A 25,014-nucleotide genomic window follows, 5' to 3' on the forward strand; every position below is an offset into this window, starting at 1 on the left:
TTGGTGTTTTTTATATTTTTTTTTTAGTTTTTCGAGATATAGTAATGGTTAAATATTTCAGAATTACGGTTTAAATTTCATCAAAATCGGACGACTATAGCATATAGCTCCCATAGGAACAATCATAAAAATAAATTTAAAAAAATTATAACTTTGGTGTTTTTTAATTTTTTTGTTAGTTCTTTGAGATTTAGTAATGGTTAAATATTTTTTAGAATTACGATTTAAATTTCATCAGAATCGGACGACTATAGCATATAGCTCCCATAGGAACAATCATAAAAATAAATTTAAAAAATTAGAACTTTGGTGTTTTTTAATTTTTTTGTTAGTTCTTCGAGATATAGTAATGGTTAAATATTTCAGAATTACGGTTTAAATTTCATCAAAATCGGACGACTATAGCATATAGCTCCCATAGGAACAATCGTATAGCCGCCAAAGGAACTATCGAATGATTAAGCTGCAAATCATTATAGCTTCAATGTTTCTAAAAATACACGCAAGTAAATCATAATTTTAACGTTCTCAAGTTATTTAGTTTTTGAAATAGCTGCAAGGGTATATGAAGTTCGGCTTGCCGAAGTTTGCTTGCTTTCTTGTTATTATATGAAAGCATTTATTCGGTTACCTTTTACATTTTTTTGGTGATATTTAACCAAATTAATTGGATCTTAAATGCAATAATAGTCTCTTCAGCGTTAAACTACTATAAATTGTTACCTTTTTGTCATATTCTGACTCGTGTTTCTATGTGTTTACCACTTAATGTGAGCAGGGGCATAAGATGATATTCGACATTCTCTCAAAAAATAATAGTTCGTTACTAAAAAACAGCTCTAAATATATTTGTATTTTCAGGTCTAACTCCAGTGGCAGCAGTATTAATTCCCCTGGAACATTACCTTCTTCAACTATGGCCAATCCTTATGCTATGGGATCTTTATATCATAGCCCAGGAGTTCAAAGCTACTGCGGACCTACCGATAACTTATCTCTTGCTGGTCACTACACTGATATGAGAAGTTCTGCCTCATGGTACGGATCAACTGCAAACGATCCGAGATTTGCCAGTGAGTTAAAAACCATAATACATACTGTTATTCAAATTAGTATACTATCAATCATTTTCCCTGTTATTTACCGACTGAAGCAATTCTTTGATTCGTTACAACCGACCATTAAATATCTTTAACGTTTTATAATTGCACATGCGTAAATGTGGGGCTTGGTAATTCAATGAAAACTATACTAATCAAAACTGGATTGTAAGATGTGTAAAAAAAGTGTCATGATATGCCTTGGGCCGATTATTTGAGTAAGGTCTACCTTATTTTGTCATATTTAGGAGAAAACTTTCATGAGTGCATTATTCTGGAATTTTAGTACTCAAAAAAATGGTTACTGAGCAAAAAAATTGTTTTAATACTAGTTTAATAGTGTTTTTTTCTTTTGCACAATTTATTTAATTAATTTTTTCTTGTTTTATTATAATTCTTTATATGCTAGTTGTTTACAGAAAATTATGTGAATTTCATTATTTATTTAACTAATTATTACGTTTTTATGTGGGGGCTGTAATCATCGAAGACACGCAATCTAACCAACGAATTTTTTTAGAGGAAAATATGTAGGCTTAAAATCAAAATTTTATAAATGCTACAAAAAAATATCAGCTGCGAGAGCGGGATTTTACCTCACGCCCACAGATTACTATCCTGAGACTCTAAGCACGAAAAGATAAGAATTCGACGATTGAGTATTAAATTATTAAATAAAAATCAACAACAAAAATTCAAAAATAAGGTTTTTAACTATTATAATTGTTATAAATCAATTAAAAATCCCAAAATATAAGACTACAACGTTAATTTTGTGTTAAATAGAAAATTTACTATTTTTATTCCCGTTGCAGAGGGTATTAAAACTTCAATAAAAAGTTTGAAACGCAGGAGTGCTCAACAGGTTTTACACAACTTATAAGCATGTTTTCCTTTTGACCCCTCCAATTTTGATCTAGCGATCTCCGTCAGTTTCTACACAAACTAGTCTCTCAGTTGAAAAATTATCTGAATAAAAATTTCCAAAAAGTCTTATTTATATTATAATATATATTGTCGTTTTACTGATTTTTTTATGTTTATAATTTCTGCAAGAGTATATAAACTTCGACTTGCTGAAATTTGCTTCCTTTCGTGTTGACTATTTCCATATTTTTTTCTGTGCGCAGGATTTACGAAGAACTTTACGAAATCTTTCTTGTATTCATTAAAACTCCTTCCTTAAACTTTCTAGAAAAACATCATGAAAACAGAGCATTCGACTAGAGTATTCAGAAATTAATTGTCTTAAAACAATTTCAGTTATGTCACCAATCCGCCGGCAAACCGATTTTATAAGGATTTTACTGTCTGAAAAAAGGGTGTTTTTCGACTGTTGTCTCCGTTAACATCTGCAAATAGCACTTAACATATGATTTATAGAAGCTAAAAAAATACGTATACAGTTTACCGACGGTATTTTCGAAGTCAATAACTTGTTAGATTGGTGAACGTTCCATCTTCAATTTAAAGTGATAAAATTATTTTCGGCTTGTAGGGGTGTATTTTTATACTCTTTCAGGCGGTATTATAATTTCAGTTTGTAACACTGTGAAGGAGACATTTCCGACTCTATAAAGTATAATGATCAGCATCACCAGTCTAGTCAATCTAGCCTGTCCTTCGAACCTATGTCCGTTCGACCGTTTCTACGCAAAATAGTCCCTCGGTATTAAAGCTATTTGGATGAGACTTTGCAACGATGAGCACCGGAACGTGTTTTTGAGCACACTACTAAAATACTAGAGGGTGTTTTACAAAAGAGTTGACTATAGATAAAAACGAGTGGATATTCTTAAAATTATCGGTTTATTTGTGGAAGACTATTTCATTCATATGGCTGCTCTTGGAGGCCTTGCAAAAGGCCATCCGATCGGCCCCATTTTCCAGATAATTTTCGGCCTCAATGTCCTTAATGGCCTTAATGGCAACTTCAATTTCGTGGTTGGCATGACATTTTTCCTTGACGGCACCTTACAAACAATTGTCCAACGAATCAACGGGAGCTGCGACAACAAAAAAAACCCAAGAAAAAAGCTAGTGATTCTGACTCGAATTTATTTGTAGACTACTAATCCTGGTACTAAACCGAATATGAAAACTTTCCATCACGTACCAGTTTTCAAGAAGTTGTGGTCAGAGCCTCAAATATTTGATTTTTTAGGGCCTTTTTAAGGCTTAATAAATTGGTTTTCTTACGTGGCCCAAAGCTGTAGCTTACTTTAAACATTTAGAGCGCTGGAACTAAATGTTCTCCCCAAGTCAAGATTTGTAACTTAAAAATAAAAATTGTTTAATGTCTTTTCTTAAGTAAAGCCAATATCTAATTTTTTAAAGTTATAAGTGATTTTTTAAATTAGGAATACAATTTTATTTATTTATTTTTATTGCATTTATATAGTTGAATTTGCTAAAACCGTGAATTATTAAAAAAAGGGTCGAATAAATTTGTTGTAGCTAATTATCTGACGGTAAGGATTGGACAAATCCCTAGTCAAGCTGGGCTGCCTTAATGTTATATTAAGATCTTATAAATTATTGTGTTAAAAATTATACTGTTAACAAAAAGCATACAATGTCATTTTCAGGACTGTACCCTTTATTTTCAAGTTAAAAGGCATTTGAAAATATAATTGATTTTAAATTTATATGGTTGTCATTGTTTATTTTAGAAATGGAAAGATGATTGTTGATTTTTGCGTTTATGACCCTTCGGTTTTAAGATTCTGTTGGTGTCTGTTATATAAACACATATACCCACATGTATGTGTATGTATGTAGGTATTCATTATGTTTTGTACAGACGAAAAATTATATAGCAATAATAGAAATGTACCGTGTTTAACCATTTCCCAGGTAAAAAGAAATCCGAGGTAAAGATTTTTAATGACGAACGCCAGCGGTCGACTGATTTACTTTTGTATACGCTTATTTATTTTAAGCTAGAATCACCCACCATGCTTATAATGACTCTTAAATGAAAACCATTTTATTTTTTATGTTTTGTTATTATGTCGGGCTGTCTCTCAATGCGGTCATCTCGATCAGCATGCCGAAATTTGGCTCAATTCAACTAAACTAACTTTGCAGAAATGTGATTGTGAGCGAAGCATACCCGCAATAAGAAATCAAGGAAAAACAAGAAAGAAAGCAAACTTCGGCAAGCCGAAGTTCATATACCCTTGCAGCTATTGCAAGAATTTAACATTTTTGAAAACATTAAAATTATGATTAACTGCGTATATTTTTAGAAACATTGAAGATTTTGATAAAATCTAAACCATAATTCTAAAATTTTTAACCATTGCTATATGTCAAAGAACTGAACAAAAAATTAAAAAACAGAAAAGTTATAATTTTTTTCATTTATATTTCCGATTGTTCCTATGGGAGCTATATGCTATAGTCGTCCGATTTTGATATAATTTAAACCGTAAATCGGAAATATTTAACCATTACTAAACGTCGAAGGACTAAACAAAAAATTAAAAAACAGCAAAGTTATAATTATTTTCATTTATTTTTCCGATTGTTCCTATGGGAGCTATATGATATAGTCGTCCGATTTTTATAAAATTTAAACCGTAAATCGGGAATATTTAACCATTACTAAATGTCGAAGGACTAAACAAAAAATTAAAAAACAGCAAAGTTATAATTTTTTTCATTTATTTTTCCGATTGTTCCTATGGGAGCTATATGCTATAGTCGTCCGATCCGGCTCGTTCCGACTTAAATACTACCTGCAATAGAAAGACAACTTTTGGGAAAGTTTCATGCAGATAGCTTTAAAACTGAGAGACTAGTTTGCATATAAACGGACGGACAGACTGACAGACGGACGGACAGACGGACAACGGACATGGCTAGATCGACTCTACTAGTGATGCTGATCAAGAATATATATACTTTATAGGGTCGGAGATGTCTCCTTCACTGCGTTGCAAACATCTGACTGAAATTATAATACCCTCTGCAAGGGTATAAAAATTATGATCGGTGCGTCATTTTGCTTTGAGGTTCTTGCGGCTCAACATCTCGTTCGGTTCGATCAAAATGCTGTTTTTGACTTCGTGTTTGAGTGCACGAAATGATCTTTGCCCAACGGAATCATTTTGAACAGATCGTGATGGTTTTTATTTTGTATAAGACCAAAGTACTCAAATTGTTTGCGATCAACGAATAAAATTATAGGGATACCAATTTTTAGGCTTACGTTTTTTATTTATCCATATTAATACTAATTATAATAATTCAGAGATTGTTGGCGAAAAAAAAAATTCAAACAGCTCGCGCTGCGCCAAAGACGTATGCAATCGGCGCATACAAAAAGTACCGTACTAACCAACCATAGAAACCATTTGAACCCAACACAACCAAAATATTAAACGACAAAGTATGAAATTACTTTAGTTTTAATTAAGAGTTTGTGAAAAAGTGAAGAAGTTATAGCGTTTATAAGTCGAGCCGCCGTCTTTCTTATTTATCTCTCCGTTCTCTGTTCTGCTGATGTGTTCGCACGTTTCAATGCACTCAAAATCTTATTTTTAAAGTTTTCTAGCGATATATACAATATTAAAATATTTCCAATCAGTCCGCTTCAGCCAGGTTCTTAAACTTATGGCCTAGACAGTCATTTTTTATTGCAGCGTGCCTTATGGGCTCAGTCCAGTGCCTAATCATTATTCGTCACAAATGTTGATATAAGAATATTGTTAGTTAGGGTGCGATCGGAACAAGTCGTTAATAGGTGTTTTTGTTCGATATCAGAAGCTTTTGTTTAAAATATTGTAAAGGTTCGGCAACATTATTATCAGGACTTATTTTATTTCAACAAACTATCTTTAGAAAAACTTTAAGCTAAGCTAAAAATAAGAAAGGAAGCAAATTTCGGCAAGTTAAATTTTATATACCCTTGCATCTATTAGAAAAATAAATTTGTATTTAAAACATTTAAATTTCGATTTATATACGTATACGTTAACAAAATCGAAGCTATAATGATTTTCAGCTTAATTATTGAATAAAATTAAAAGCGTACAACTGAATTATTAAACCAGTACAATATCCAAAAGAATTATAAAAAAATAAGAGAAAATTATACTTATATATTACCTGCAAAGGAAGAGAACTCGGAAATGTCTCCTTCACTAAGTTGCAAACTCTTGACTAAAATTATAATAAAAAAAAACGAACACACCTCTTGACGAGGTAAAAATAAATATCAACTTTGTAAACAAGTACTGATACTGATACCCAAAAAACTATATTTATTTTTTTTAAATTTAGTTTTGTAATTGTAACAAGGCTGATTTTATTGTTCAGCTATGTGCCTTTTACGGAACTAATTAAATAAAAAACAATTTTCACTAAATTTTATATTAGAAATTTTTGGAGTTGAAGGTGTTTACATCATTTTATTCTTACCTTGTCAAGGAGTTTTTGTTTGACGTCAGAAATTTTTGTTTGAAACTACAGTCTTATTACTTCAAAACTCAAAAAACGAGTTCCAATAAAAAATAACTTCAAAACCTCAACCATGAGTCGATCGTCTGCCCGTCTGTTTGTCCGTCCTTCTGTCCGTCCGTCCGTTTCTACGCAAACTAGTCTCTCGGTTTTTAAGCTATCTGCATGAATCTTTCCCAAGGTTGTCTTTCTATTGCATGTAGTACATACACACATGTGGTGGAAAATAAGTCCGAGATTCGAATGGCTACTCGCGGTGTACCTCAGGAATATGTACTAGGTCCGTTACTGATCAGTTGTATGTCAGTCGTCCCTTAAGTCAAGTCAACTAACGTATAAATGTTTGTAATACTGAGTTTTTGAGAGCTAGCAAGAACAGTGGTCTGAGCTTAAACCCTTCAAAATCAAAATGCCTTGTCATATACAAGAAAAACATATAAACAATTTATTTACCGAACTTACGATTATTAGACCCAGATTTAGAATATGTTGCAAGGGCTAGCAAATTTATTTCAATAAGACACATTGGAATGACCATATTAATATAGTATCCGGACGAACATATGGATTGTTACGACAACTATACACAACGTAGTCTTTTCTTCCAACAAATATTAGACTTTTAATTTCTAAAACTATTCTGATACCTGTTTTACGGCCTCGAAATAATTGCAAGCTGTGAAAAAGAAAATCTTTAACCTAAATGTTTATACCTGAGTATTTGTTTAACCTTATTAAATTTTCTTCCTCACAAAGAACCAACAATATTGTTAGTATTCGTACGACTGGCAAGCTCTGGCAGACAATTCATCATTTATGCTGTTAAACTTTGAAATTAATTGTTTTCAGTTGGTTTGGTAGATGGTTCCAAAGCTTAACACATTAGGCACTTTACAATTCGAAAACAAACTGAAAATAGACACAAATTTCACACATGAGATCATACTTTCAAAATTAAAATACTTTTCAATTTTTAAAGAAATAAATATATAAATATATATAAATATATAAATATATAAATATATAAATATATAAATATATAAATATATAAATATATAAATATATAAATATATAAATATATAAATATATAAATATATAAATATATAAATATATAAATATATAAATATATAAATATATAAATATATAAATATATAAATATATAAATATATAAATATATAAATATATAAATATATAAATATATAAATATATAAATATATAAATATATAAATATATAAATATATAAATATATAAATATATAAATATATAAATATATAAATATATAAATATATAAATATATAAATATATAAATATATAAATATATAAATATATAAATATATAAATATATAAATATATAAATATATAAATATATAAATATATAAATATATAAATATATAAATATATAAATATATAAATATATAAATATATAAATATATAAATATATAAATATATAAATATATAAATATATAAATATATAAATATATAAATATATAAATATATAAATATATAAATATATAAATATATAAATATATAAATATATAAATATATAAATATATAAATATATAAATATATAAATATATAAATATATAAATATATAAATATATAAATATATAAATATATAAATATATAAATATATAAATATATAAATATATAAATATATAAATATATAAATATATAAATATATAAATATATAAATATATAAATATATAAATATATAAATATATAAATATATAAATATATAAATATATAAATATATAAATATATAAATATATAAATATATAAATATATAAATATATAAATATATAAATATATAAATATATAAATATATAAATATATAAATATATAAATATATAAATATATAAATATATAAATATATAAATATATAAATATATAAATATATAAATATATAAATATATAAATATATAAATATATAAATATATAAATATATAAATATATAAATATATAAATATATAAATATATAAATATATAAATATATAAATATATAAATATATAAATATATAAATATATAAATATATAAATATATAAATATATAAATATATAAATATATAAATATATAAATATATAAATATATAAATATATAAATATATAAATATATAAATATATAAATATATAAATATATAAATATATAAATATATAAATATATAAATATATAAATATATAAATATATAAATATATAAATATATAAATATATAAATATATAAATATATAAATATATAAATATATAAATATATAAATATATAAATATATAAATATATAAATATATAAATATATAAATATATAAATATATAAATATATAAATATATAAATATATAAATATATAAATATATAAATATATAAATATATAAATATATAAATATATAAATATATAAATATATAAATATATAAATATATAAATATATAAATATATAAATATATAAATATATAAATATATAAATATATAAATATATAAATATATAAATATATAAATATATAAATATATAAATATATAAATATATAAATATATAAATATATAAATATATAAATATATAAATATATAAATATATAAATATATAAATATATAAATATATAAATATATAAATATATAAATATATAAATATATAAATATATAAATATATAAATATATAAATATATAAATATATAAATATATAAATATATAAATATATAAATATATAAATATATAAATATATAAATATATAAATATATAAATATATAAATATATAAATATATAAATATATAAATATATAAATATATAAATATATAAATATATAAATATATAAATATATAAATATATAAATATATAAATATATAAATATATAAATATATAAATATATAAATATATAAATATATAAATATATAAATATATAAATATATAAATATATAAATATATAAATATATAAATATATAAATATATAAATATATAAATATATAAATATATAAATATATAAATATATAAATATATAAATATATAAATATATAAATATATAAATATATAAATATATAAATATATAAATATATAAATATATAAATATATAAATATATAAATATATAAATATATAAATATATAAATATATAAATATATAAATATATAAATATATAAATATATAAATATATAAATATATAAATATATAAATATATAAATATATAAATATATAAATATATAAATATATAAATATATAAATATATAAATATATAAATATATAAATATATAAATATATAAATATATAAATATATAAATATATAAATATATAAATATATAAATATATAAATATATAAATATATAAATATATAAATATATAAATATATAAATATATAAATATATAAATATATAAATATATAAATATATAAATATATAAATATATAAATATATAAATATATAAATATATAAATATATAAATATATAAATATATAAATATATAAATATATAAATATATAAATATATAAATATATAAATATATAAATATATAAATATATAATATATAAATATATAAATATATAAATATATAAATATATAAATATATAAATATATAAATATATAAATATATAAATATATAAATATATAAATATATAAATATATAAATATATAAATATATAAATATATAAATATATAAATATATAAATATATAAATATATAAATATATAAATATATAAATATATAAATATATAAATATATAAATATATAAATATATAAATATATAAATATATAAATATATAAATATATAAATATATAAATATATAAATATATAAATATATAAATATATAAATATATAAATATATAAATATATAAATATATAAATATATAAATATATAAATATATAAATATATAAATATATAAATATATAAATATATAAATATATAAATATATAAATATATAAATATATAAATATATAAATATATAAATATATAAATATATAAATATATAAATATATAAATATATAAATATATAAATATATAAATATATAAATATATAAATATATAAATATATAAATATATAAATATATAAATATATAAATATATAAATATATAAATATATAAATATATAAATATATAAATATATAAATATATAAATATATAAATATATAAATATATAAATATATAAATATATAAATATATAAATATATAAATATATAAATATATAAATATATAAATATATAAATATATAAATATATAAATATATAAATATATAAATATATAAATATATAAATATATAAATATATAAATATATAAATATATAAATATATAAATATATAAATATATAAATATATAAATATATAAATATATAAATATATAAATATATAAATATATAAATATATAAATATATAAATATATAAATATATAAATATATAAATATATAAATATATAAATATATAAATATATAAATATATAAATATATAAATATATAAATATATAAATATATAAATATATAAATATATAAATATATAAATATATAAATATATAAATATATAAATATATAAATATATAAATATATAAATATATAAATATATAAATATATAAATATATAAATATATAAATATATAAATATATAAATATATAAATATATAAATATATAAATATATAAATATATAAATATATAAATATATAAATATATAAATATATAAATATATAAATATATAAATATATAAATATATAAATATATAAATATATAAATATATAAATATATAAATATATAAATATATAAATATATAAATATATAAATATATAAATATATAAATATATAAATATATAAATATATAAATATATAAATATATAAATATATAAATATATAAATATATAAATATATAAATATATAAATATATAAATATATAAATATATAAATATATAAATATATAAATATATAAATATATAAATATATAAATATATAAATATATAAATATATAAATATATAAATATATAAATATATAAATATATAAATATATAAATATATAAATATATAAATATATAAATATATAAATATATAAATATATAAATATATAAATATATAAATATATAAATATATAAATATATAAATATATAAATATATAAATATATAAATATATAAATATATAAATATATAAATATATAAATATATAAATATATAAATATATAAATATATAAATATATAAATATATAAATATATAAATATATAAATATATAAATATATAAATATATAAATATATAAATATATAAATATATAAATATATAAATATATAAATATATAAATATATAAATATATAAATATATAAATATATAAATATATAAATATATAAATATATAAATATATAAATATATAAATATATAAATATATAAATATATAAATATATAAATATATAAATATATAAATATATAAATATATAAATATATAAATATATAAATATATAAATATATAAATATATAAATATATAAATATATAAATATATAAATATATAAATATATAAATATATAAATATATAAATATATAAATATATAAATATATAAATATATAAATATATAAATATATAAATATATAAATATATAAATATATAAATATATAAATATATAAATATATAAATATATAAATATATAAATATATAAATATATAAATATATAAATATATAAATATATAAATATATAAATATATAAATATATAAATATATAAATATATAAATATATAAATATATAAATATATAAATATATAAATATATAAATATATAAATATATAAATATATAAATATATAAATATATAAATATATAAATATATAAATATATAAATATATAAATATATAAATATATAAATATATAAATATATAAATATATAAATATATAAATATATAAATATATAAATATATAAATATATAAATATATAAATATATAAATATATAAATATATAAATATATAAATATATAAATATATAAATATATAAATATATAAATATATAAATATATAAATATATAAATATATAAATATATAAATATATAAATATATAAATATATAAATATATAAATATATAAATATATAAATATATAAATATATAAATATATAAATATATAAATATATAAATATATAAATATATAAATATATAAATATATAAATATATAAATATATAAATAAATAAATATATAAATATATAAATATATAAATATATAAATATATAAATATATAAATATATAAATATATAAATATATAAATATATAAATATATAAATATATAAATATATAAATATATAAATATATAAATATATAAATATATAAATATATAAATATATAAATATATAAATATATAAATATATAAATATATAAATATATGAATATCATCAATACATTATCGTTTATATATAAATATATAAATATATAAATATATGAATATCATCAATACATTATCGTTTAGCAAACATATAGCTAATGAAACTGGTCTTGTTACGTCAGCTTTCACCCTCAAAATTAATCGTACCTGAAGAAATAAGATTCTTAAATTGTAACTTGCCGGGAACCAACTTACCTTTTTCAAAAACCTATTTTTGCTACAACTCAAAAAAAAAGTAATTACTTATACCCTAGTACTCAAACCCTTTGTTCGAAGGGGCGGTTTTTATAAACATGCAACACCCTCTATAATTTCAGTCAGAAGTCGCATTTTTGACCCAATAAAGTAGCATCATTGCTGAGTCGATCTAGCCATGTCCGACCGTCTGTCCATTCGTCTGTTCGTTTCCCCAAATGGCGTCTTCTAATGCAGGTAGTACAGAAGTCGGAACAAGCCGGATCGGACGACTATAGCATATAGCTCCCTTCGGAAAAAAAATATCAAAAAATGATAACTTTGCTGTTTTTTAATTTTTTAAAATTGGAACACACGGGAAAAAAGAAAAACAACAAAGAAAGTATGTGCTTAAAAACATTGAAGCTATGATGATTTGTAGCTCAATTATTCGATAGTTCCTATGGCAGCTATACGATATCGTTTTCAGATTTTAATAACATTAAAAGCGAAATTCTGAACTGTCAACTTATTAATAAGTCAAAAAGAATTAAAACAAAAAATTACAAAACAGAAAAGTTAAATTTTTTAGAAAAAAATTTGTTTTTAATTTGTTTAAAATATTTTTTTTGTTGCAATGGGAGTTTTATGGGGAGTTTTATTTATATTTATATAAATCCGTTCCATTTTGGTGAAATTTAAACCTTAATTCTAAAATAATATACCATTTCTATTTGTCGAAGAACTAAAAAAAAATTTAAAAACAGCAAATTTATAATTTTTTTCATTTATTTTCCGGTTGTTCTTATGTACTACCTGTAATAGAAAGATAACTTTTCAAGCAGATAGCTTTAGAACTGAGAGACAAGTTTGCGTGGAAACGGACGGACAGACGGACGGACTGACGGACAGACGGACAGAAGGACAGACGGACATGGCTAGAACTCTCCTAGTGATGCTGATTTAAAAAAGGCGACTTACAATTGTACCATTTTTTTTAAGTGTTACGTTTTTTACCTATTTTCATTAAGTTCTGCTTAATCGACGGCTTATATTCCTAGAAATAGATCATAGCTTGTTAGATTCCTGAATGTTCTATTTTCAAGATTAAGTGATAAAATTATTTTCGGTTTTCAGGCGTGTATTTTTAAAGAATTAAATTATGTGGTCAGAACTTCAGTCTTAGCAATTGATTCAAACTGCGCCGAGCTCTGACATTAATACTACGAACCTATCCCTATAACATGTATGGGAAAGTTAAAGAATGGTCTATTTTCAGTGAATTAAGCTATCGATGACCGAAATCTGTCAGGAAGAACTGGAGATAAGAACTAAAATTGGGTGAAAAACGTTATGTACACTTAAAAAAAATGGAACCGTACAAAAAATTTTAAGTTCCCTTTTTTGAATCAGGGAGTTTATCTGAACCGGTAAATCAATGAATGATCTCTGGAGGATTTCATCAATTTAAATTTGTAAGCCACTGTAATCATATATGCTTACAGCGGCTCACAACTGAAACCTAAACAGCCTTTAAAAACTAAACAAAAAAAACTCTTTAAAATAATTTTAATGTAGGATAATTATTTAATGCTATAAATGGTTTTTAATTAATCCAAACACATTTTCAGAATTTGAGATATCATTTTTTTTTAGTTAAAAACTAAACAATCACAAAAAAAGGCCTCAGCTTATTTGAACCAAGTAACAATTCAATTCCCAGACCTGGACTCTAAACATCAGGACCTGTTCACAATCACAAATAAAGGCCTCAGCTTATTTGAACCAAGTAAGAATTCAATTCCCAGACCTGGACCTTAAACATAAGGACCTGTTCACGCCTTGACAGACAAGGAATTGACTCAGTCCTAGCGGCCAGCGGAAAAAGAGCCCAGGATAGAAGCTGCACCTGCTACCACAAGGACGGACTCAGACGACCATAAAACCATGTGACCGTTCATTTCTCAGGAATTTGGCCCTGAAGAATGCTTGTTTGCTTTCATGATCAAATGAGCATAACTTAAGAAAGTACGAGAAGATATTGCGAATCGCACACTCAGAGGGAAATGTCTTCGGCCTGTTTGTCAAAAACTGGTCCCGCCAACAAATTTGTTATCTTTTGTTGTCAAAATTTTGAGGATCTTGCAATAAATTTAATATTTCACGACGATTGAAATGCAAACTTGGATAATCTAGAGCCATCCCCATGTGGTGATTTCGTCAGAGCAATCACCAGAGATAACTTATATATTATATTTGAAGTCATAAACACGAAATAAAAATTTAAAATATTAAATATTCAGCAGTTCATCCAAAAAAAACTCTGATAAAAGTATGGAGCTGCCACCTGTAATATACTCAGAAACAAAAAAGTTTGTGGAACCAATTAAAAAATAATCAAAATTATTTTTAAATATAAGGGTGACAATGCGAGTTAATATGAGTTCAATTCTTATTTGGTTAAAATAATTTGAATCACTTTTATTGTAAGTTTTTTTAAATTAAAAGAAAAAACAATGAGAGCCAATTTTACAAGCCGAAGTTTATATGCTAAAAAACATTACAGCTATGATGAATTTCCGCTATATGCCCACGTTGTCCAATATTAATAAACTTAAAACCGTGTTTCTGAAATACTATGTATCGAAGTATATTCAAATCAATCGAAAAACAGCGAGGCAATAATTTTTTTTGATATTTTTTCCGATTGTTCCCATGGGAGCCATAACAAAACCAAACATGCATATTTTTTTTATTTTTTTTTTTATTGTTTTGCTATTTATTTGTCGGAGAACTAAATTCATCCCATTGTAAGTCGTCATTGCTGGTGAATTGATCGTTTGGTTCTTGATTTCCTGAACTTAATTCTGGCAAATGCAGCGAGTCTTCGATGCTTTTGTTGCTCATAATTCTCTCTTAAGGACCAAACACGTGTCTATCTCACGCCACGCTACAAACCAAAAGGATAAAAAGAGAGACCAGCCCTAGCAACGCATTCAAAGCCACACTCGGCCTCAGCTCGCAAACTGAGTCCCCATTCTACCAAAACTAGTATCTAGTATATCTAGTATACCAACACAATGCATGGTCATATCTGTCGAGAAGCTGCACTACATACTCTCCGACATATTTATTGTATCTTTTCCTTCCGGATACTAACATTACGTACATCAAATCTTATGGTAATAACCTAACTAACAGTGGTATGACTGAGTTATGGGGCCCTGAAATTGCTGGGTTGGGAGGCTTTTTGTTTGTCTATTTTATCTTTTAATGCAAGAATGCCGAGGCCCCTATGGATGTCTTGGTTTTCAAAATACCATGGTGCCCCAAAGTGTGATATCTACTTTTATATTGCTGCTACTCGCGTTCCGCCATAGCTGGGACCCATTTGTCCAATGGAAGCTGCTAAAATTTAGTTTTAAATGTAGTTTCTTACATTTGATATGTCTTTTCCACGTTAGTCGTCTGTCTAGGTGAATGCAGAGATACTTTACTTCGTTCACTTGGGGAATCTGCGTACTATTCAATAATAGTGGAGGGCATGTTTACCTGATGAAAGTAAACGTAATACATGCATTTACATTTTGGTTCAGTTATTTTAGTCCGCCTGTCAGATAGCCACCTTTATACTATGATGAGGTGATGGGCTAGTTGTGTTGTTGCTCGGTTTTGGCACCTAGAGCGACTTAGGATTGCAGTGTCGTCAGCGAACGGCGAAGTTGTTAGCTGCTCGTTCATAGGCATATCCGATGTGTATAAGGCGAACAGAGTAGGTCCAAGTGCGCTTCCTTGTGTGACTCCAGCTTTGATTATGTAGTCGTCAGATGTTGTCGTGTTGCACCTAACTGCGAAGACTCTGTTTTACACCTACGACTCAAGTAGCTTATGAGTGATTGTGGGTTTTGATTTTATACATGAGGCCATCGAGCCAGACTCGATCGAAGGCTTGGGATACATCGAAGAATATTGCATTGCAATATTCCCGATGCTCGAAGGCTGTGCGAATTTCTGATGTTATTCTGTTAAGTTATTCGAGTGTTCCATGGCTTTGACGAAAGCCAAATTGATGTGCCGTGATGATATTGTCAACAGTTTAGATAGTCACGATAATAAACTATTTGGTCTTTAGGACGACGGAATTGTGTGGTCTTTTCCGGGTTTCGGTATCATTATGCTAGTAGATTTTTTGCATTTTTTAGGACAGTAGCCGAGACGTATTATCCCATTAAAGAGTTTACAAATAACCTCGATAGCAGAGTTTGGAAGTTCAATTATCATTTTTGGGGTTATAAGGTCACCGGCCGGGGCCTTCACAGAGGATATGTTGTATTCGTCTTTCTTCAGGGCTCGGTATAGTGTGCGTTTGGCTTCTTTAAGACGATGTTTTGAGGATGACGATCTGTTGGTTTGCCAAGCACGTCCCAGTCGCCTCTTTTCCAGTACAAGCTGTTCAATTTGTAGATTTGTTTTGAAATGGTTGGTTTGCACGTCCTTTCCTTTGGTGTTGAAATAGTGGCTGCTGCCACGAGTATATCTTCAACAGCATCGGTAGAGCAGTCGATGTCTGCTTCGATGCTGAACTGAGGGGTTAGTTCAATGTGGAAACTTACATACTATTTATATTTTAACCTGTTGGTTATGTGCGATGTCAGCCTGTTCTGTTTTTCTGGGTTTTGAAGAAAAGTTATTAGCACTGGCGCATGGTCAGATGAAAGGTCCGAAAGCGCTTTAGTACTTATTATGTTGCGTGGAATGTTTTTTTTCACCGCAAAATCTATTAAGTCAGGGACTTTTCTGGGATCTGCTGGCCAGTATTTGGGGCTACCAGGGTAAACATAGTCCAATTTCTTGCTCAGTTTTATGATTGCATTATACAATTGCTTTCCCTAGCGTATTGTTTAGCATGTAATGTTTAGCATGGTGTATCTATACTCCTGACAGTTTGTGTATTGCACTGGGCCGTTCCTTTTATGTGGCTCTTCCACCGTAATTCTTCGGTGCAATAGGTATTGCAGGTTATAGATAGGATGCACGTCATTTTTCTTCAAGACTCTGCTGTCTGGCTCCAGCTCCACCTTAAAGAATGGTTGCGGCTTTTTGTTCTTGTTAATTATGTTACTTTCTTTGCAGAAAAGCCGTTTTCTTTGAAGGAATCGATAACTTCATTAGGGGTCACATCGGGCTGGAATCCTTGTAATATAACCTGCAAGCCCTTGCTGATTTTTAGTTGGTTCGTGTAGTAGTTTTTCTTAGCTTCCTCAAGGTATTTGGACACAACTCGGAAATGTTCTTCAGATTTGGTCTGAAGTTTGGTTTCGTGAATATTCCCTTTATTGAGCGGAATAACATGATAACTCCACGCCGTAGAAGAAGGCGTTAGAGTGCAAGACCGTGCTTTTTGGCTATCGACCGTCAGTAGTGCCGTTACCCTTAGTAGATGTTTTTGCACTTCGCTATCGCGAGTTGATCTATACGAGAAGTACCCGTCACTTCGGAACTCGTATCTTCGACGCTCTTTATTTGGTTCGTCGCTCATTAGACTTTTTTTCAGGGTGGCACTATTATAAAATAACTATGCACTTGTTATAATCATATCATTGATTTTTTGAGTTGAATTACTATTTTTTTCTGATTTAGTGTCTTTTCGCTTATTTTGTAACACACCATTTTTTTTTGTTTGTATATTTTTTCATTTGTCTTTAAAACATTCACTTTCTTCAACATTCACTTTAACTTTAAAAACAATGGAATGTCTACTTTTGTTTTAAGAATGATGTGAGGCATCATGTTGTTACAAGACTCTATCTCCCTGATCCTTATGTTGCCGTCATCACCAAATTGATCTTTAACATTAGAAGAGATTGCTCGTCCTTTTAAAAACTTGTTTCGGAGGTGCTGTTACCAAAATTATAAGTTCTAAAAACTATCTTTCTTGGTTTACTATCAAAATGTTAGAGGTCCGCTTAACAAACTCTCTAATCTATTTCAAGATAGTGATCATTTTGATGTTAATGTTATTGCGTCCTCTGAAACCTGGTTTAACTCAACAGTACATGATAGTAAAATTTTATCTAATAACTATGTTATTTACATAGTTGATCGTCCCTCACGTCGTGGTGGTGGTGTCTTACTTGCGGTTAAATCATATGTTACTTCTTAGCTTATTAATACTACTGACTCCCGGAATATTGAATTTATTTCTGTCAAACTTCTACTTCCCAAGTGCAACATACTTGTTATGTGCTCATATATACCTCCAGGAATTTAATATTTTTTAACTACAGCTGTATGCTTTACGTCATTTGTCATCACTGGCTAGTGAAAACGATCACATTATCGTCCTTGGTAACTTTATTCTTCCAAATGTATCGGTATCAATAACTCCAGGAACGCAAAATTTTTGAATGCCTTAGCGAGCTTTCCTTGCTTCTGAACCACTGGATTTACAGTCATAATGACCGACTTTTAGACTTAACTTTGTTTCTGACAACTGTGACGCAGCTTTTTCCATTCCGTAAGATCGCCAAAAAAGCCACAGCTAAGATTGTGTTTTAGGAGAACGAATTATTCGGAGCTACTACATTCTATATTTATTATAGACTGGTCTTGTTTAAATGATTTTTCTGTTGCTGAAGCTTTAGCATACATGTGGGATGCGGTAGTGGTGTAACAAGGACAACCAGAAGTGGTGTCACATTCTGATTCATTATCTATCCCTTTCTGTACTCGGTAGTATTAAGAAGTTATCGATACCCCGGTGCAAACTAAGAAACCCAAAAAACCGTCGAACGTTCAATCAAGGCAATTATTAAATATTGTATCAAAGTCAGCGTTCTTTATTAAAAGAGGACCCCGCAATTTTTGGGTGCTCATCCGAGATGTGTCTACCATTCAACAATGCCTAGACATCAATAAGCAAAATTACGTGAAGTGCGATAAATGCGGAACCTTGATTGAATTTCGCTATTTGGGCTGGAGAAGATCTGCAAATCGTCATAAGATTTTGGCTGGAAAGTGACTAAGAAGACAGGAGTGAAGAGCAAGACGGAAAAGAATTTCATCAGAGTGACGCGAATTGCAAGCTAGGGCAAGGTACAGCGCAAATAAACACACACATACATAAGCTGAGACATTTGGCGGCTTGGATGTGGAGAAGAAATCGAAGAGCAGCGGGTCGGGCTGGAAGCAGTTTCAAAAGCAGCGGCTGGTAAACTTGGAAGAGTAGCGGTACAAGACCTGGGAAAAATTTCAAGGAGCAGCGGATCGGGCTGGTTAACTTGGACGAGCAAGAGCTGGGAAAAATCAAGGAGAAGCGGATCGGTCTGGTAGCTGTATTACAAGCAATGGAACGTGGATACGGGCTGGGCAGCAGCTGAAAGTCAACAAGAGCTGGTGATATTGGAGGAGAAGCGAATCAGAGCTGGGAGTAGTTTCAAAAGCGGCAGGGTCTTGCCTGGTTGCGTCATCGTGCGAACGTGCAGGATCTTGAAAGCTGGGAGATGGTTGTATGTATGTGTGACGCCACAGCAAGCGGTGCACACATAGGAGCGAGAAAACGACGAACAAAGGTGACATCTTTGAACGAGAATCAGTTCTTTTGGTTAAGTTTTAATTTTTTTGCAAGCAGTTGGGGTAAAATCGCAAGTGTTGCAGTGTTGCAGACACAGGGTGGTTTCTCTATTTACATTTTGATTTGCGATTTAAATTTAAGAAAAGTTTTTATTAATCTTAATATTTAGCATGTTAACGTTGTAAAATGGAGAGAAACGAAATTTTGGCATTGTAAGTTTAATAGTTACGTCGAAAGTTGTCGGCTCCAATGAAAGCAGAATTGCCACCGAGATTATTGACCCACTTCGGAATAATTAACGAGGGTGAGTCAGATACGGATGATAACAATGTAGATGGTGAATCAATGGTGTCCGCAGAAACCACTTTAAATCCGCAAAATAGCGCAGGCTGGCATCAAGGCATGAGATTGGAAAGGCAGGGAAGATCGTGGTTTACTTTGAAAGATGTTGAAGATAGTGTTTCGCAGTTTTCAGGGTCGAACTCCCCAGATGTAAACAAATGGATGGGAGAGTTAGAAGATTGCGCAGCTATAGTTGAGTGGAACCAATTGCAGGTGTTTGTGTTTGAAAAACAATTGCTATGTGGAGCAGCGAAAATGTTTGTGCTTAAGCAGAGGAATGTTAAGGACTGGAAAAGTTTGAAGTTGGCCTTGCTGGAGGAGTTTGGGGGTAAAACTGTCTTTAGCAAAAGTCCATCGCAGGTTTGGAAAACGACGGCATCATAAGGATGAATCCTTGCACGAATTCTTGTATGCGCTGATGCTGATTGCAAATCCCATTCACTTAGAAGAAAAAAGCTTGATCGAGTATGTCGTAGAGGGTATCCTCGACGCTAGGTTCAATAGGGCAATGTTGGATCAGGCTAGGAACATAAAGGATTTAAAGATACAAATTGAAGCATTTCAAAAGTCTCGTGGTTCATCCAAGCCAGGACACAAGTGTGGTTCGCAGAGCGCAAAGTTGTGAGCGACATGAACAAAGAAGTGGTTGCTGGAATGGTTAGAAAGTGTTTCAGGTGTGGAGATTCGTCGCATATGAAAACAGACGTCCGGTAAATGAGAAATGTTTTCAGTGCGATCAACTAGGATACCGGGCAGCGCAGTGTAGAGCAAAAGAACCAGTTAAGACAGAAAGGGCAACAAATATCGCACAGGATGAAAAGTCGTTTCAAAGCCATCGCGTGCATCCTTTTTTTCGAGCCTGGAACTGAAATCTGTGATTTGCATAAATTCAGAATTCAAAGAATTGCGTTTGATACGTAGGCAGATGGCTCGGCAGAGAGCCCTAACAGAAATCGGTGATACTCAGGTGCTAACGTTAGGCAGTTTTATTACAAAGGTCAAGATTGACGGGATTGACATGTCGGTCGAGTTTTATGTTATTCCTGATGAGTACATACGCAATTTTGGGCACACCAATCTTAGACAACGTGGATATGATGGTAATCAAGTCCGGTACTATATTTTCGCAAAGTGTTCGTTGTGCTCAAAAGGATATTGAGAAAGCAGTGGTCGACAACCAGATTATTTAAAGTTCTTGTGTGCAGCTAATTACCGAGTTTAAGAGCTATTGCATGATTAGCTCGGAAGACTGTAAGGCAAATTCGGAAGTTGATTTGACACATTTAAATCGCAAAATAGCCTCAGAAGTTAATTGTATGATTGAGGACAACAAACCGAAAAGAAATCTCACTTTGCCAGTAGAGATGAAGATCTTGCTAACAGATGAGTTACCTGTTTTCCAACATCCGAGACGTCTGGCATATTGCGATCAGAAAATCGTCGATGATCAGGTTCAAGAATGGCTAGAGGTAGAGATAATAAGGCCTAGTGTATTCGAGTTTGCTTCGCCAGTAATTCTTGTTGATAAGAAGAATGGGAAAAAGCGCTTGTGTTGCGATTATGGCAAATTAAACGAAAAGATTGTCCGAGATAATTTCCCAACAGCTTACACGGATCGCGTGATCGGAAGTTGCAAGGATGAGAGGTTTTCATAACGTTAGATGTGACTAATGGTTTTATTCACGTACCTGTTTCGGCAGAATCCCCAAAGTATACATCGTTTGTCACTCAGAGTGGCCAGTAGGAGTTCTTATTTGTACCTTTCGGTATAACAAACTCTCCACAAGTGATTACCCGATTTATCATGGCAGTCATGCCTGATTTGATTAAGAACGAGGATACGGTCGTATACATGGATGACGTGATACTTGCAAGTAAATGTATTCCGAAACTGTATAGTGTTCTGGAAGTGGCGCAGAGAAATGGCTTGCGTATAAATTGGAGTAAATGTCAGGTTCTGAAGCGGAAGGTTAATTTTATGGACTTTGTAGTTGAGAATGAAAGCGTTAAGCCAGGTGAAGAAAGTACTCGAGCAGGACGCGACTTTCCAATTTCGCGTGATAAAAAGGAAGTCCAAACATTTTCAGGATTAGATATGCATATCTCAGATTAGATATCGGACAGGTTCAGCTCAAGGAATTGATCCTGAATTCCAAGGAAGCCAGGGAAAATATTCGAAGCACCCAAGCTGAGAAAAAGAAAGCATTTGACTCAAAGAGAAAGGTAGAAAAAAAAGTTTCAGATCAACGATTTAGTACCCATTAAACGCACACAGTAGGGTACTGGGTTAAAACTGAAGGGCAAGTACCTAGGGCCGTACAAAGTTGGTAACCATGGTAGATTTTAAGCAGAAAAAGTCGGAGAAGGTGAAGACCGTATAAAACTTAAGGGCAAGTACCTAGGGCCGTACAGAGTAGTCAAAGTTGGTAACCATGATAGATTTGAACTAGAAAAGTTCGGATAAGGTTAAGACCGTATAAAAAAGTACCGTTGCGGAGTTCATGAAGGCATTCGGGGCGAGTTCAGTGTCAGGAGGGCCGATTTTGGTGTAAGAAGGACACATTCTCATTCATTAACTATCCCTTTCTGTACTCGATAGTATTAAGAAGTTATCGATACCCAGGTGGAACCTAACAAATCCACAATCTCATAAAGAACAGTTGAAAAAAGCACACGACATTTTAAGCAAAACCGTCGAACGTTCAATCAAGGCAATTATTAAATATTATATATTATATTATTAAGAACTCAGTGCAAGCGCATGTATATTTTGTTAAGCTCAAGCAAAACCGTAAAATTTATTTTATATTAAAGTCAGCATTCTCTCGATAGTCAAGTCAGACTTCTTTCAACCTAAATCTGAATGTAACAATAACTACCTAGCACTCCGTAAAACTGACTCTAAAACTAATCCGAAGCTATTTTTTTATTCGAAACGTAAGTCACACTGCTCTCAACCCTCTCAATATCTTGATAATGTTAATGCCTCGGGCGAAATTGGTATTGGTTACTTATTATCATATTTTGTTCAATCTACTTATTCTATGCCCAATTCCAGTAGCGATCTAAACTGTCCATATGCGTTACCTTTTTAATATGTCCATAAATCAGTGTAGTTTTTCTTTTCTCTGGAAGAAATCCTTTATTGTTCTGTTTTTTAAAAAAGGAAAAAGGTCAGATATAGCAAACTACAGTGGGATTGATAAGCTCAGTGCTATTTCGAAATGTTTTTGAAAAATACATTATTAGTCAGTTGCAGCATTTATTTCACCTTGTCAGCTGGCTTCACCATGTGCCTATCTACTACTACACAGCTACTTGAGCTTACCTCGCAAGTCGCCAATTTGAGGAATTCCTGAAAAACGCCGTGGCCGGAAGGATCGTCGTTAGTTATTATACTTTTTTAAATTTGCTATATTTTTAATATTGAAATTGAATTACCTTATTGTATCGATATGCATGTATACATCGATAAACCAGAGCATGTTCACGATCACACCTCTAGAATGAGAAAATAATAGAATAAATACTGAAAGCACAGAGTATAGATCCAAAAACTATTATTAATGGTAATTCCTTCTAAGTTGTTAGTGTGGATGAATTCCAATCCCTCAAATATGTCTTAAAAGGTGAAATACAATGATATAACTTCAAAAACCATTCAAGTTTCTTCTCGAGTTCCTCAGGTAGCCACCTGGGACCTTTATTATTGGCTTTTTTATTATTGGCTTGCTAATAAGTCCACAGCTGATGTATGCAGATTATTTGATTCTAACTCTCAACATGATCTTGATCGCTTTCAGACTTAATGTAAGCTTAATTATTTAAGTCTTAGCTATACTAAATGCAACTTTATGAATTTTTATCGAAGTAATCCGTCGCTGCATTCGTGTTTTATTGACAGCAATGTTCTTCAACGTATTTCTACTGTTTAAATGATCTTATTTTGACAATTTCCAATAAAGTTAGAGGCCTGCTGGCTTTTATAATCGTTCGTCTAAGGAGTTTGATAACCCTTATACAGGGTTGCCCATATTCGACGGACCCATCTGACGACGCCATAAC

At 28.0% G+C, this 25,014-nt stretch overlaps 1 protein-coding gene across 1 annotated transcript in view; it reads left to right on the forward strand.

Annotated features, from left to right (window-relative positions):
• Nucleotides 1-25,014, forward strand: part of LOC108134620 (thyroid transcription factor 1) — an 88,824-nt gene that overhangs the window by 13,651 nt on the left and 50,159 nt on the right. The window contains exon 4 of the mRNA XM_041708540.1: nucleotides 862-1,073. Coding sequence (XP_041564474.1) covers nucleotides 862-1,073 — 212 coding nt within the window. The remainder of the gene's footprint in view (nucleotides 1-861; nucleotides 1,074-25,014) is intronic.

The sequence above is a fragment of the Drosophila elegans genome, unplaced genomic scaffold (assembly GCF_018152505.1).
Source record: "Drosophila elegans isolate 14027-0461.03 unplaced genomic scaffold, ASM1815250v1 contig_257, whole genome shotgun sequence".
NCBI lineage: Eukaryota > Metazoa > Arthropoda > Insecta > Diptera > Drosophilidae > Drosophila > Drosophila elegans.